Source organism: Archocentrus centrarchus, chromosome 10 (genome assembly GCF_007364275.1).
Source record: "Archocentrus centrarchus isolate MPI-CPG fArcCen1 chromosome 10, fArcCen1, whole genome shotgun sequence".
NCBI lineage: Eukaryota > Metazoa > Chordata > Actinopteri > Cichliformes > Cichlidae > Archocentrus > Archocentrus centrarchus.
This window is the reverse complement of record NC_044355.1, coordinates 25,528,717-25,545,525: the sequence shown is the minus strand read 5'-3', so window position 1 is coordinate 25,545,525 and position 16,809 is coordinate 25,528,717. Positions and strand designations below refer to the sequence as shown.

Sequence of the window (16,809 nt, the reverse complement as noted above, 5' to 3'; positions counted from 1 at the left end):
CCACACCCAATATGTCTCTCTGCATCAGCGTCAACAATTTATTCCAATAAAATCTGAAAACCCTCTAAAAGCCGGCTAATGAAATGAATTTGTGCTATTCGTGTATGTGGGGAGCACGAGGAAGTCAGAGGAGGTCTGGAATAATTTCAGGCAGCTTGGCACATGTAAAGCTCCATGAACCCCCAAACCAAAAAAAACCTGTGAACCTTTTTTTCTGCCTGTGAGCAGTTTGAATGAAAGAGCTGTCATCTTGGAATGGGCAATCCATTTGCACATGAATTAATAACAAAGCCATGGCTATTAGTTCCAACTATGCTTCCCACTCAATTTGTTGTTTGTGCCTCACTTACAGTAGCATTTTACAAGCGGACAGAATAACATTACTAAATATTACAATATTAGTTAACATGTATGCAGCAAAGTCATGGGACTGCAGTATAAGTCTACACAGCCTCAAATTACACACAATAAATGAAAATGAACAGCTGTGCATCAGCCGTTTAGGTATTTCCATGAACAGTGTCTACAGAGGTAGAAGGGTTTGACAAAGGATTTGCAAGGGTGACGTATCACTTTAAGAGTGTCAGACTCATCTTTTTTCTCTCACAACATCTTTCTTCTGCCATGCATGGCTTGTTGCCGAGGTAACGGGCCCGAGAATGGTTTAGCATTTCCAGCACTGCCTGGTGAATCAACTCATACTGACATGCAACTGACAGCAGCACGCTCAATGACAGGCTCAGGTAGTTTCTTCCTGGAGTCAACAGCCACCTTGTGCTGTGGTTCGCTCTCATATGGGAACCACATCAAAGCTGCCCAACCTGATATCATGTTCAGCCGCTGTGCGTGATTATGAACGCAACAAACTGAGCTGTGTGCGATGCTCTGAGGGGTGAAGCAGAGCAAGGGACCCCGGTGATGGAGACGTCTTTGTGTGCTGCTCCAGTCACTTTCTCGGGAGTGAGATATTGTGTTTCTCCACCAGAGGAGAGTGTGTGTGTGTGTGTGTGTGTGTGTGTGTGTGTGTGTGTGTGTGTGTGTGTGTGTGTGTGTGTGTGTGTGTGTGTATACATGTGACTCATATCTCCTCATATAGCTATCACAATTTATTCTAATGCATTTTACTTTTGGTTCTGCAGCAAGCAAATGTCAAACTTCAAAATACTGATATGAGATGCATCTGTAAGGATCTCACAGCTGCTCTGGTGGGGGACTCGGGGAGAATTCAGCCCTCTTGTTAAAATGTAAAGCAGCAGGAGCACTTTTTTGTCACCTGTGTGTGCGTGTGCATTTTTTTTTTCTCTTATTGACCAGCTCATTATTGAGCTATTTCCCCACTGACTGAAAGCACATCAATCAATTTTTTTGCTTGTCTCAGACTGCATTTGCATTGCTCCCTTGGCATTCTTGCTGTTTACATGTAATCAGTCTACTGGAAGCAAGTAGCTTCTAAAACAAAGGGTTAATAGGCAAGTCTGGGGTGCCAGTGAAAGAACAGATTGGAGTTACTCACCCCTCCATTAATCATGCTAATGATGAAATACTTTGCATATCTGGATTGCACTACTCTTATTTTGCATGTACTTCCATCACAGCATTGCCAGGACAAAAAGGGCTTTTAACATTATTATATAACATGCTAACTGAGGAGAATTTCAATGTTCACACATATGTATCAGCAAGACCCTGTGCAATGGGTTAGATAACTGTTTTAATTAAACCTTTACTGTTACCTTTTAACCTGTGATTATTACCTTCCCCCGCGTGGACTCGATCAATATGCCTTGTCACACTGAGTCCAATTGGGACACGCTCAGGACCGGCAGTAGGCTGACTATGATGCAATATATTGCAATAAACATTGTGCTGTAAGAGTATGTAACCCAGCGGCTAGCAGTGCAAGCAAAACCCAAGTTCAGAGAAAAAAATTAAAAAGAAACATATCCAACTGCATGCGAGCATTATTTACTTGATTAAAATAAAAGAGGAGAAATTGTTCATTTTGGCCTTGATGCCCTTGATGGTCCTCAGCTTGCTGTTTCCAACCCTCTTACTTTGTTGGACTTGACTAAGAGCCCAGGGGTCACCGTTACTGAGATGACCCACTTCATCGATCACATGTCAAGAATTGATTAAAGGGGAGATCAATGGGACATCCTTCTAGTTTGAAGTATAGCAAAGGAAGTCTGCTTGATAATGGTCAGACCCCTGAGGTCTAGTGAGCTGTTACGATCTCTCTCACTCTGTTTATGTGTGTGTGTGTGTGTGTGTGTGTGTGTGTGTGTGTGTGTGTGTGTGTGTGTGTGTGTGTGTGTGTGTGTGTGTGTGTGTGTGTGTGTGTGTGTGCTGCTTCTTAAATGAGAGTATGTGCTGGGTTATCACTCACCAGCTCTTGTTAATGGCCCTTTTTTCCAGCCTGTCTAACCATCTGTTGCAGATACCTAGTTTACACATATTGTTGCTGCAACACAAACATACACTTTGAGTTTCTGTGCCTATTAATATGCTGCTTTTTAGGAAACTGAATACAATCTGAGTGCAAAGGATTCATAGCTGGATTAACCTTTTAGGAGTTTATTACTTGCACAAATAATACAGTAAAGACATTAATTGCCTCCTCAGTTGTGACATTTCCCCCCTTTTCTTTGCTGGTTTACTTCTTCTGTTGGTCAGATTAAACTGAAGTACAAATAAATTAGCACATTTTTCAAGTGCTTTTCTGTGAATAGTGTAATTTATTTTAGTACACAGGCTTGTTCCAAGTGTTGCATTTGGAGGTAGTGTCAGTGCGTGGAAGCAGGCCGTGTGGCTTCTGGAGGAACGGAGGACCCAAATGCAGGATGCAAGAGCAGGCAGAGGTATGAAACAAAATGAGCCTTTATTGTGGCTGAACAAAATAAATACATGAACCAAAAGAAGAAAACAATAGGGACAGAAGGGAACAAAGGGTGAGTGGAAACAGCTGGGGGGAAAAGGTGAACAGAACGACACTAACTCAGGGACGTAAAACAAAACACAAAGCACAAGAGACAGGGGATGTCAAAATAAAACAGGAAGTGAGAAGACTGATACACAAACGCAAACCTGACAACACATAAAGAGGACGCAGACTAGACACTGTGAAAATTAAACAAAAGAAACTCCACACAGAGGGGAAACACTTTGCGATGGAACACAGGGAGAAATAAGGTGTGCAGCAGTGGGAACTAACTAAGAATGCAAAAGGGGAACACATGAAACAATATAACAAAACAAAACAGTAACAATAAATGTAACATAACTACAAAAGACCAGAAACTAAGAAACAAGGGGTCACAGACCCAGGACCATGACAATAAGTTACACAAGGAAGAGTTTCATGTGAAAATGCACTCATTAGCAGGTATGTGTGTCAAGTATGTGTTGCACCCATGCAATGTAATAAAAGACTAATAAAAGAGAAGAATTTCACTCACCTATACTGAAGCACAAACTTCTTGGTTGATCTGCAGCACATATGTTTGGGAGCTTGAGGGTCCTGCACAGTATCTTAGTTGTTCCCAGGACTGTGTTATGTGCTGTTATGTGCTGGATTGTCTCAGCACATATCTCTGCACAGCCTGCACCTGGGGTCTTGCCGTGTGTGGTAGACCCCAGCCCCTTTATCTTGTGCTTAGAGCTTGTTCCTGTGCTGCCATGATTAGTGCCTCTGTGCTAACATTCAGCCCAGCTTTGTCCAGCCATTGGTAGTATTTTTGTATATCAGCCACTTCTTCTATCTGCCGGTGGTGCATGCTGTGCAGAGGCCTGTCCTCCCATGATGGTTCCTGTTCTTGCTCCTCTTCTTTCTCAGGTTTCTGCTGCCTGAGGTACTCACTAAGCACATGATCCTTTGTGGCCATCTTCCTGATGTATTCATGGATCTTTGTTGTTTCATCTATGATAGTGGTCCTGATACTCACTAGTCCTATATATATATATATATATATATATATATATATATATATATATATATATATATATATATATATATATATATATATATATATATATATATATATGCGCGCCATGCCACAAAGCTGGACTGATTTGGATAATCAATGTGGCATGGTGTGGTATGGTGTATTGACTGTGAGTGGAGACAACATCCTCACATTCCAAGGTCTAGGCTCAGTGCATACCAAACCGCCTTTAGGACCCAGCGTGTCTCCTTCAGAGCCTTTGTAGTTTTTGTGTGGCGATGAGGGAGACTGAGATGTGCTTCTTGCTTATCACGATTCACATAGAGGCTGTACCAGCTGAGGAGGATGCTGAACAAGGCATTTTGAAGCCCGGAGCAGCTCTCACCACTCCTGGTCTTTCTTTCTTTCTTTTTAAAATTTTAATTAATTAATTTCTATTTATTTTAGCACATTCTTTTCCTCCCATTATCATCATTTCTGTTTAGCCATTTTTTTGTATTAAATCCTGGGACACTGAAAGTATTTCGGGTGCATTCCTGCTGTTGGCTGGGACTATGATTTATCAGTGCTTGCAGCTTTGTTCTCATGACAGACTCGCTCTCCTTCGGTCTCATTCAGACGGAAGAGAGCGGTGAATTGTCTTTAACTTTCTTGAGCATCTTCGACGATTCCAGCTGCAGCAGGTACTTTTTGCACTTGAGGTGAGTCGCTTTGTTTTCGCCCTCACACGCAAAACAAGCGTTTGTTTAATGGTGTCTTTTTTAGGCTCATACGAGAAGAAAGCGTGGGAGAGAATTTGCATGCCTCGTCCCCGTTTCATTTAATTACTTAATTATTATTTCCATATTTTTTAATCCACTAAATTGTCAAGATGGCTTCAAATTGTTGTCTCATATTTTTGGTAACAGTAAGTGAGTGAAGGCGTGGGACGCGTCAGTGAATATTAATTACTGTCAGCTGCCGTCTTTTCTTCTCCTTCCGTCATTTAAAAAAAAATAACAATTTATTTATTTATTTATGGCGCTCTGAAGGGAATCCCCGGAAACCAGTGCCATAAATTCTGACTGCACAGGCCACACATAGGCTGTAAATCCACTGGCATGTCAAGCCTGTTAATGCGAGCCTCCATTCATTGCAGCGGCTGTCCTGTGTGTAGGTGTTGAAGCAGCCATGTGGAGCAGAGAGAGCGCTCCTTTACTCCTCATCTGCCTGCTGGCGCTCACGGCTCTCTGGAAAACCAGGTGAGTCTTTTGAATGGGAGACTCCTTGAAGCGAGGATATGCTGTAGGATCACACACGCTGTGGTTGGGGACCAGCTCTGTTGATCTCATTAAATTTTTTTTTAAAGGAAAGGAAATATCTTTGGCCGAAGCAAAGCACAGTTTGTAGGTTTCCAGTATTATTTCGATTTACAAATTCCCATAGATACCAATGCTTTAATCTTTCAGCAGAATACAGCAAATAAATAAATGGTTTTAATCTCCCCTGTGTGCTCTGCACCCTGTGCTGTTCCTGTGGGAGCACATCTCACATTAGGTGTTCAGGTGTGAAGGTGTGTTTTTCATATTGGCCAGAATGACAGATCAGGTCAGTGAGGCGCTTACAAAGAGGCAGCCGATGTCAGAAGCAGGAGAAGCAATTCAAATAAGGCCACTGAATTTCCCCTCCAGGCTTCAGGATGCCACGGATTCTGAAAACCAGCTACATCATCTATCTCATGAATGGCTTTGTTTTTCCAGAAGGCATTTTTATATATCGAGGCTGCAGATAATGGAAATAATAATGGTGAACAACAAATATATCAGCTGTTAAATTTTGGTCAGTATATGTTTGTTGTTAGTGTTGTTGTTGTTTTTTTTGTGCCAAGGGAACATGGAAATCTCCATTATATAAATCACTGTTTTAAAGTCTTTCAGCTCTTTATTGCATTATTTTTTAGAATTTTTTAAAAATATTTTTATTTTACCCAGCCAAAATTAATATGACACAAGTAAATGTAAGCGTATTTATTTGATCAATAGACCTTTAGCAGTCAGTCAATGTTTGACCAGTGTAATCAGTCATTTTACTTTGTTTGTTAGTTGCAGGGTCCTGATTCTGTTAATGTTTTTGTCACTGTCACACCATCGTGGCCTATTGGAAAGATTGAAATGGAATAATTTCTAACAATATTTGTAACGTCTGTTCCTTTCCTACTGTGGGAAAAAGTCTGTAGGGCACATTAATCCAAGGCTACTTTTGATGCGCTGATGCAGCAAAACATTGTTGCGCAAGCACTGGGTGGACCTATTCTGCAAATAATGACATAAACAAGCATACAGTATATATAAAACATGATTTCAATAGAAACAATATGTTTATACACAAATCCTACTATGTACAGACGCATGTCCAGATTAGGGGTGGGTGATATGGCTTCAAGATTATATCTTGATATTTCAAGAGAATTTATGATAACAATATGCTGATATAGTGGGACATTATTTCTATTTCTGCCAATATTTTAAAAAATATATACTGAACATTTCATCAATGCTTGCAGGCAGCAGTACTAATAAGTGTAAGTAAATGAATGGCATTTTCCATCCTTCTTTTCCAGTGAGCTGCTGTCATTGATGACATACTATCTAATTCACAGTGTGAATCTATTGGGAATATGTGCCAGCAGAAGCATTATAGTCCAGTAGCAGTGACAGAGCATTACGCCCAGTGACACAGTTTTCCCTGGACATTTTAAGCAAAGTCATAACATGACAAGTTAGTTTAACAGTAACTAAAGTAACCTTGTAACTCATCAGGAGCTGCAGAAAATTGTCACATAATCAAACTAAATAATATTTCCTACCTGGGATGTTATGTCTTGGGTTGAGCTTTTTAATCACTTTCTTAAGGCTTAGCTGTAATATGGTGTTATAACTAAGCCCACGTAGTGTACAGTAATAATGACATTCAAGCTGCTTGTCAATATTCATATATGACATCCAGATCTAGAATCTGTTGATTTCTGTGTGGAGTTTGCATGTTCTCCCTGTGTCTGCGTGGGTTCTCTCCGGGTGCTTCCTCCCACAGTCCAAACACGTCCAGTTAGTGGGGTTAGATTAACTGGTGATTCTAAATTTCCCTTAAGTGTAAATGTGAATGGTTGTCTGTCTCTCCGTGTTGGCCCTGCGACAGACTGGCGACCTGTCCGGGGTGCATCCTGCCTCACGCCTTATGGCAGGTCTGTGGGACAAAACCAGACCAATGGCAGCTCAAAACCAGCTCTCTATAAACAGGTTAATATTGCTGATGAAAGGCTTAAAGGCAAGCTTCTCCAATTATACACAATGCCAAATATATCTGCAGTCACTAAGAAGTAAAGAAATGCCAAATCACTAAATTGCTGTTCTTGAATTAGCTCAATCAGCTGCTTTTATTTCTCAGTGTAACTATAGCTACCAGTGATGGCAGCCATTTTGCTATTTTAATCTTTATCTCCTTTCACTGAGTGGGAGATGCTGCTGTGCTGCAGAAATGTACTGTTAGATGTTCTCTTCAGTTTTAAACATCAAACACTGGAGCTGTACACTGTAAGAATTTAACATTCACTATTTGGGTGGGTGTATATATATATATATATATATATATATATATATATATATATATATATATATATATATATATATATATATATATATATATATATATATATTGTGCGCACAATGACAATGAGTTGAATCTAGTATCTAATTTATGTAAAACCACGTTGTTACAATATCATTTTAGGCAGGAAGCTCCCAAACTGGCAAGCTAATCAGACTGCTAACAGGCTAATGTTAGCACAAAAGCTAAAATCCATGTTATGTTTATGGCTAAATTTGACAGTTTAACATATAGTTAAGCTAGCTGTAGGTTTCCTCTCCAGGTTAATAAGGTTTGTTGAAAAAATTTTGCATCAATTTTATCCTGTGCTAAGAGAGGTGAAAAATACACTACATTTTAGCATTCTTATATGATTGTGTTTTTATGGCTATATATATTACACGTCCTATACTTGAAAATGAAAAATCAAATATTTATATCCTGTTTTGGCCTGTAAGATAAATATGAAAGCTACATTAATCCAACACTTTCAGCGAAGCTAATTAAAAGATTGTGGTTCAAATAGGAAGAAAAAAAAAAACACAGATGGAAAAAAAATGATTAATATTGTTTATATTTTCCCAGTGACTGCTTAAAGTACAATATGCCTATAACCTGAGGCTGTTATACCAGAGCTGTTGACAGTGGTGCTTTAGTAGAGCTTTAATGTGGGACATTATGTGAATTTATTTACCATGATTCTCTGCTGTGATTTGCATAGTCAGTTGTGTTTTGGCTCCCAGATCAGATGGCTCAAACTGGGTCATCCATGTGTATGAGAAACATGGTGTATGTGTGTATCTGTGTGGGCACGTATGTAGTCTCTGCCAGATACAATAGCGACTCCTTCGCTTTCCATAAATTTAGCTGCTGAGAAGAACTGAATCTAAAGCGTAATCAGATTACCGTTGAAGTGTCCCACAGCTGATCTTGCTGTTTTCATGTTTCTGCTTACTAGATCAGCGAATGCAGATGCCGCGACTGATTCCTTTCAAACCAACATCACTCTGTTCACACGCATCCTGGACAGCCTGCTGGATGGATACGACAACCGTCTACGGCCTGGTCTCGGGGGTGAGGAGATGATGTGCAGACATACAGTTTATACAATCTAAATGAACCGATGCTGTTACGAAACAGCACGTGTGTCTTTTTTGTTAACGGCTGATGGCTCATTGGAAGTGAGAACACTTCATTTAACATCAGCTTTTCTAGCACTGATAACCTTTGGCGGCAATCCCCTCAAGAATAATCTGACAAACACACTCTGTGTACAAAACATTTAGATTATATAATACTCCCTCCACTTCCTGGAAAGTAACAGCAGCCAAAGTGGCCACATTTAACCTTGCGCAGAGCTTTACTCTTGCCTGAGTTTTTCTGGAAAAAAATTGAGAGTATCTATGGACAATAGAAGGAAAGACACTGTGGATGCATAACAACACTGTTTAATAGCTGCACTACACTACAAAAACACTGCGGCTTAAATCACATGGTATGGTTACATGTAAGGTCTTTAAATTATTTATTGCCATGTTGTTAGATGAGCAAATTAAAAAGTGTTAAAATTAAAATATTTATATCAGAATATACACTTTAGGTACAGTGGAGCCATTAAAAAGAGCTTCCTGAGCTTCTTAAATGTTTGATCAATTTAAATTTTTATGAGCATAACAAGCCTCACACATTCAGCAGAAGGCAGCGTTTGGATTTTGTTGTTTGAAGAATCCCATCTATGCTACAGCGCTCCACTCTTCATCCTCACCTCTCCTGTTATCCTGCACGTTTGGGCGTCACATTTCCAGCTGGCCCCTCACCCCCAAAGCTGAGCTCCTCCCTCAGGATTTGGTGCCATTTGAAATTCAAATTCCTGGGGCCATCAGCCCAGCCCAGGAGCCACCATATGTGGAACAGACCTCCTTTAGCTTGGCAGCAGTCAGCCTGTTCAACTGGCCCTACAGTAATAGTCCTTCCAGCTTATTAACTGTGCAGGAAAAGGTCAAATGTATGAAAAAAAAAAAGCTTAGGTACATATCCTATTTTTGAGGATCTTGAAAATGTAAAAATATAAATTTGATATCTGATATTGATTTTTCACAAAGGTTTGATACACCAAATTCATAGGATTGCATCAATAAAAAAGTATGTATTTACTATGACTAAAATATTAGACTAACTGATGCTTCTCGACCAACAGCTAGGGCTGAGAAAGTGCCTGTTTAACAGACAGACTCAGCGATCTGACAAAAAACACTTAAATAAAACATTAAAGCATAAATCAGAAACCATTGAAGGGTGTCTTTTGTCCTGTCTCACCCCTCAGCCCCAACTGGTTGTGGCAGATGACTGCCCCTCCCTGAGCCTGGTTATGCTGGAGGTTTCTTCCTGTTAAAAGGGAGTTTTTCCTTCCCGCTGTCGCCAAATGCTTGCTCATAGGGGGTTGTTTTGACTTACAATATAAAGCGGCTTGAGACGACTGTTTGCTGTCATTTGGCTCTATACTGTAAAGTAAAAATGAATTGAATTGAATCATCCCACTACAGGAGCACAAACCCTGCAACACTGTACCCATTAATGTACAGAGGAGCTAAATCATCCTACAGAAATAACATCAGATGTTTTCCACATTAGATCTGTATGTCTCATCTGTTGGGGGGGGAGGAAACCGTATTAACGCGCCACTGGACTTTGGCTTATGACATATTCATAACGACTGAAAAAGCGCCTCCTCACGGCTGCACGAGCGAGCTCACTCATACATACAGTATACTCAGGGTCAAAGAGTCAGAGTCTTTGATAATTTTCATGGTCTAAGCATAACGCAAGGAAAGAGAGAGAAAAAGAGAAAAGTGGCGTGAATGCCAGTGGATTTGATGCCTGCGTAGATCATCAAACATTCAGTCATTTATTTAGAGGCTAATTACACATGCAGAGCATAGTATAAAATTTATTTTCTCCCTGCAGTCATTTAAATGTTCCACTATCTCCGATAATTAAGGGCGTTTAGGACAGCTACAGGTGTGGACATTATAACAGGAACACAATGTAAAATAATGAATAACTACAGCCTGATGTAACAGGAGGTACAGTGGAAATATTTTACATCTTATAGCAATGATCATATGCTAAAGATTGGGAAGATGAATCTAGGGCAGAGGTTTAAGTTGAACCCACGTTTCCCCTTGGGGAGGTTTCAGGGGAGAAGAAAAAAGCAACTCTAATTTCTTTAACAGTGAATTAGTGTGTGGGTTTAGGCTGCATATGCCTCCTGAATTTATTTAGAGCAAATAACACACAGTAATTTGATGGCTAAACAGGCTTTCACATGCAAACCCATGTGTTTTCTCTGATCTAGATAATGTAACTAGACCATGTTTGTAGACCGTTGTAATCCTAGCTGCTTAAATCCAACATTTCTTTTTCATACGTGTCATCTGTTTCAAGTGCTCTTTTCAAAATGCAGCATTTTCTTTTCCTGACACTTTCACTGAAGTCAAGCCAGGCTGCAGAAAGTGAACAGAGAACGCACAGTTGCTCCTCATCGTCATTGCTGTGACTGTGAGGACGCTCACTTCTGTTCATATTCACACTTCTGCTGCCACTAATTAGTCCACCACCACAGAAAAAATAAAAAAACAGTTATCACCTATCTATGACTTTATGCTCAGAGATATACGTTATTATTAGAGATCAACCCGCCAGGGACCAGAATCGGCTGATTTCCATCAGCCTCAGTCCAGATCGGTCACTGGCTGGTCAGTCACACATATGTCTGATTACAAGCCAATTCTTTTCATGCACGTGCACTCACTCGCATGCTGTAACGGAAGCTCTTCACTGTGAATGAAGACACAAAATTTGCCAAATTAAACCTTGAAGGACAAAAATGTTTGTAACAACAAACCTAATCAGAGGCTTAAATCAGCCTCGCCCAGCTGAACACAGACGCTTTATAGACGCTAACAAAGGCAAAGTGCAACCAGTGCGTCTCTAGTGATTATACTAGTTAATGAAAATGAAACTAAAAACTAAAGCTAGGTGTAAAAACTAGAATTGGAAAAAAATATAATAATAAAAAGACAACAACTAACACTGACACTAATTAAAATCTAAACTAACACCAAACATTTTCAAGCACCAGAAACTAGACTGAAACGAACAAAGCCACTCTGGAAACGCACTGATTTGAAAGAAAAATGTATAATTATGGAACTCTGCTGCTGCGTTTCACCAAATTGTTTTGGTTTTGGGTCCCAAAGCGTTGCTGTCGTGGTGTCGTTGCGCTCCTGTTTCCCTACAACTGCGCTTTTTGCTTTGAGCTAAAATCTCAGTTTAACTACACAGAAGCATCAAATAAAACGCTTCACCAACAGTGCTGACATGAGCTGTGACAGACATTCAAGTGAAGAGGGTTAATTGACTTCGTTTCCTCGCATTTGCACTGGAATAATCTGGATGAGGAATGTTGCAGTTTTTATATGATGCTGATTTGTGTGCCGCTCGTTTGATGAAGATTTCCTGACGATCATGCTCGCTCTAATTTTGCTGCTTCTCTGTCTCTGTTCAAACTGGCACGAGTTAAGTTGACATTTGGATAGTTGCACAGTGGAATGCACAGTCTCTAACACAGGCAGGTTGGGTCTTACCAATTAAACATGGTTCAGCTGGCCCATCTGCACCAAATGATTCAGATTATATGAAAAGCACGTGTTTATGACTGTTGCTGGATAAATGAGCTTTAGGTATTTTGCTTGTTCCCTTAAATAAAATGTCCTTGGGCATTAAATGCACTCTTGATATTTTTAAATAGTAAGCACGAATTTCCCCTGAAGGCTGTGCATTTCTAGGTTTCCTACTACTGAAAAAGAAGTCAGTTTTGCCTTTGAATTTGTTCTGCTGGTACAATGCAAATGGAGTGGAGCTTCCATTTGGTGATGGATTTGTTTTGTTTTTTACAGACTTGTGTTTGTTTATTCTTGAGGGGCTTTTGATGCTAGCTTGTGATTTTTCTTTTATTCATTTTTGTGTGTGTGTGTAGCAAAAATCCTCTGACTTTACTTGATTAAAGGGGTTTTCTGTTGATACTGCAGCCTTCATCAGACATGATAAATGACACTGAGCCTGCATTTACATATAAAATGAACAACCAAGCCAAATAAGACAAGAGAGTATTTTTTTATTATTATATTCGAGCACCTTCCTCAAAGTACATCCAATACAAAACAGAATGACACCCCCCCCCCCCCCCCCCCCCCCCCCCAAAATAAATAAATAAATAAACCAAACCACAAAAAAACCCAAATTATGATCAGTAGTTAGAAAATACCTCATGTAAGTTTTGATGACTTAGCCCCAAAATAAGGTGTAAAAAGCTGGACGTTATACTTGTGCCACCACCTTTGGAGGAGTCTTCAAGCTAAATTATCTTTGCCCCTCTCACCTCATGGGACAATGGGTTTCATAAGAGCCATAAATACAGTACTGATCTGCATAGTTCTCCAGGCTTCATATTCAGCCCAGTTCTTGTGTAATTTAGCACACCTCAGGTTTTTCTATTTAAAAGAGGCTTCTTGACAGACACCCTTCCCCTGAGACCATTTCTGATGAGGCTTCAGTGAACAGTATGGATCAGCTGAAGGCTCAAATGCATCTCTCAGGTCCTGTGTCAGCTCTTTGCTGGATTTTCTTCCTATTTCTTAAAGACATGACTTTTAGATGCTGTTCATCTGCTGTAGATCCTTTTTTTTAGGCCTAACATTTCTTCTTCTTTTCTCTTTCATTTGTCCAGTTTCCTCAAATCTTTTTTAAGGACACACTGCACACCGTGCTGAGATATGCCAAATTTTCAGCTCTTTGGGAATCACCTTGTTTGTGCAAAAATAAAAATTTATGCCTGTCAAACTGTGTTATATTTGCCTTTTTTAAATTAGATTCAACCTAAAACAAATAGGTCAGTGTTCAGTGGCTTAACAAACAAAACATTCCTCTAAATGGTATAAGGACTGGACTGAAAATGTCCAAAGAAAAACTGAAAGACCTTCAGAAAGCCTGGAGTACTGTACTATGTGTCATTTTTTTTATCCAGCAAAACCAAAAGCATCAGCTTCAATAGTAAATATGCCAAATCAACAAAAACGCTTCAGTAAAAGAGTGGATTCACAACAGAGGCTACAGAATATTAAACAGTGAAGAAATACAATGACTTGGAATTAATTGTAAACACTTTAATTGAAAGAAAAAGGTTCAGTAATCTCTCTGGGTTGAACAAAGCAAATCACAACTTTATTCTTCTAACATATAAATAGCTAATGAAACCAGCCCCTATTTCTAATACTACTTTGGCAATTACAGAAATTATTTTTTAAGTCCATTTGTTATGTCAGGTGCCCAAATTATCATTCATGAAATTTCCCTCAGAATTTTTGTTCCTATTGTGTCACGGTGACTCTTGGTTAGTAACACTTTTAACCTTAAATAGCAAGATCAGTGTAAGGTATAATGGTGAAACATTCAGCCATCACAACAAATGACTAACCGACTTGGATTATGCAGTGTATATAGTGCCACAGCCATTGAGAGGCTCAGTATATTGCGGTACATTAAGCCCTTATGATAAAATTCAGCATTCTGTGTCAAGAGAAAGCAACGCAGTACATCATTTAGCATCTAACATTGTTTCTGCTGAGACAGAAATCTCTTTAAAAAATCTATCAAACTAATGAAGGTCTCTGTGGCAGGGTAAAAAAAAGATCAATTTCAATCAACCTTATTTACATTCCATAGCCTGGTTAACATAAATAAGTGCACCCAGTGGTATGTCTAGCTAAATAGATAGAACCTATTACTCCACAGTCTGCCACATCCTCTTGATTTACATTACCCTATAAGCAGGAAAGGGTGCTAATATTTTATATTACAGCCTGTGATTTATAGTGTAATTTAGCTGCATGAATGTTAGTAATAAAACACTTACTGGTTTCCACTGGTACTCCAGTGTAGGTGGAGTGGAAGAAAGCATGTTTATCAGCAACAAGGGAGAAACATTTGGCTATTTTTAACCCCTCTTACTAGTTTGGAAACACCATGTACCTGCAGGGAAAATGAAATGGTGGTAACCTGATTGGTACTGTGTAATTAAAGACAAAACAGTCAACAACTGTAAACTATGGGCTCTGTTATCGACCATTTCTATAATATGTCTCGGAGGGACGTGGACAGCAGCTCACCTTGCTGTGCATGAGAGGGCTTTACTTAAAATGAATAATTTTTTAGGTTGTATGCAAGATGCTGTTTACTGTGTAGAACAGAGTGTGGTATGAAACATGGACGCTTTTTGAATCGAACAAGCACAAGAGATTTATCTTCAGTAAATTTTTAAACGAGTCTGAGTGTAGCGAGAGCAAACTGACCTGATGCAGGAGTGCTGATGCAGTTGGACATTATCACTGGGACAGGAAACATGAGAGGCTTGGCTTTTCCATAACTGTGAACATTTAGGTCAAATTTTAACTTACATGTATGCTTTGGTTCAATAAATGTAATCTTACAGGAGTTAGACATAAGTCGCTGTTCAAAGGTCATGTATACAGTTATGTGAAAAAGAAAATTACATCTTCTTTCATTTCTAATGTTTTACATAACAGGACATAATTAAAGAAAAATCACCTGGTTCCTACCAGGTCTTAAAGTGAGGTTAAAACAACCTGAGCAAAAATACATGACATGTTACATCATGTCATTATTTATAAAAACGTAGCCAAATTATATAAGCAGTGTATGTAAAAACGAAGTAAACCCCGTGATTCATTAGCTTGCCGAACCACCTTTAGCAGCAATAACTTTTAAGTAATCATTTTCAGTATGTCTTTATCAGTCTCTCACATCATTGTGGAGGAATTTTGTCTCACTATTCTTTACAAAATTGCTTCAGGTTGTTGAACGTTGTGGGCATTCGTTTACACACAGCTCTCTTCAGGTCCCACCACAGCATTTCAGGTTGTGGTGACTGATTGTGCATCTTGATCATTTTCATGTTTAGCCATTCAGTTGTGAATTTGCTGCTGTGTTGGGATTATTGTCCTGTTGTGTGGCCCATTTTGGCCTCACATTTGACACTACAATACTTTGGTATGGAGTTTGTCGAAGGTGCCCAGCCCTTGTGGCTGCAAAATGCACACAAATCATTACCCTTCCACCACCGTGCCAAAAGTTGGTATGAGGTGTTTGTGCTGCTCTGCAGTGCATTATGGCCAAACATCTCCACTTTGGTCTCGTCTGTCCAGCAGTCATTGTTTGAGAAGTGTTGTGGTTTGTTCAGTTGCAGCTTTGAAAACCTAAGCTGTCCTGCCGTGTTCTTTTTAGAGAGAAGAGGCTTCTTCCTGGCAACCCTTCCAAACAAACTAGTTCAGCCTGTTTCTAATTGTGGAAATTGTTGTAGAAATCTAATTTTCTAATCGATCTGGTGAGATTATTTTTATTATGTCCTGATGCACAAAAGCTTAGAGTTGAAAGAGGGTAAACTTTCTTTTTACCATGACTGCAGGCGAGGTGACTTTGCACACAGTATAGTTGTGTCTGTATGGTAATGTAACTACCGTATTTTTCGGACTATAAGCCGCTACTTTTTTCCCACGTTTTGAACCATGCGGCTTATAGCCCGGTGCGGCGTTTCTGTGGATTTTTCTTTAACCACCAGGGGGCTCTTTAGCAGGATATGAATCATGGGCCGTCAAAGTTGGAAATCAAAGAAGAAAGCGCCAACAAGTGCTAGCAGCAGGCACAAAAGAGATTTTTTTCAAACTCCCTCATCATGGAAACCACAAAAAGAACTTCCTATGATGCCGCTTTTAAGTTGAGGGCTATCGACCTGGCACTACAGGAGGGAAATAGAGCCGCTGCACGTAAGCTCGGCGTGAACGAATCAATGGTGAATTGACTTGTTATAACTCAAATTTGGGGTTGTCTGTCCCCCTCTGCTGAGTGCCGAGTAATTGTGGAAAACCGAGAGCGGCGGAGATACCAGCGGCTTATAGCCCGGTGCGGCTTATATATGTACGTTTCCAGTTTTTTCCAAAAAATTTGTAGGTGCGGCTTATAGTATGGTGCGCTCTATAGTCCGGAAAATACGGTAACTACAACAAATTATTATTTCTGCAACTGTTTCACAATAAAAGCCACCCCAAGTTTAGTTTAGTAATTGGCTTTAATGTGGGGCTGCAGCAGTATGCCATTTTTGGTCTGCAAAAGC

At 39.7% G+C, this 16,809-nt stretch overlaps 1 protein-coding gene across 2 annotated transcripts in view; it reads left to right on the top strand.

Moving 5' to 3' along the window:
- The first annotated feature begins 4,275 nt into the window (after positions 1 to 4,275).
- Positions 4,276 to 16,809, top strand: part of gabra2b (gamma-aminobutyric acid type A receptor subunit alpha2b) — a 36,914-nt gene continuing 24,380 nt past the window's right edge. The window contains exons 1-3 of one of the 2 annotated variants that reach the window (XM_030739087.1): positions 4,276 to 4,624; positions 5,080 to 5,182; positions 8,521 to 8,636. In XM_030739087.1, coding sequence (XP_030594947.1) covers positions 5,112 to 5,182; positions 8,521 to 8,636 — 187 coding nt within the window. In that variant the 5' untranslated portion in view covers positions 4,276 to 4,624; positions 5,080 to 5,111. Of the gene's footprint in view, positions 4,643 to 5,079; positions 5,183 to 8,520; positions 8,637 to 16,809 lie in introns of both variants that reach the window. The other variant, XM_030739086.1, reaches the window with a different exon arrangement.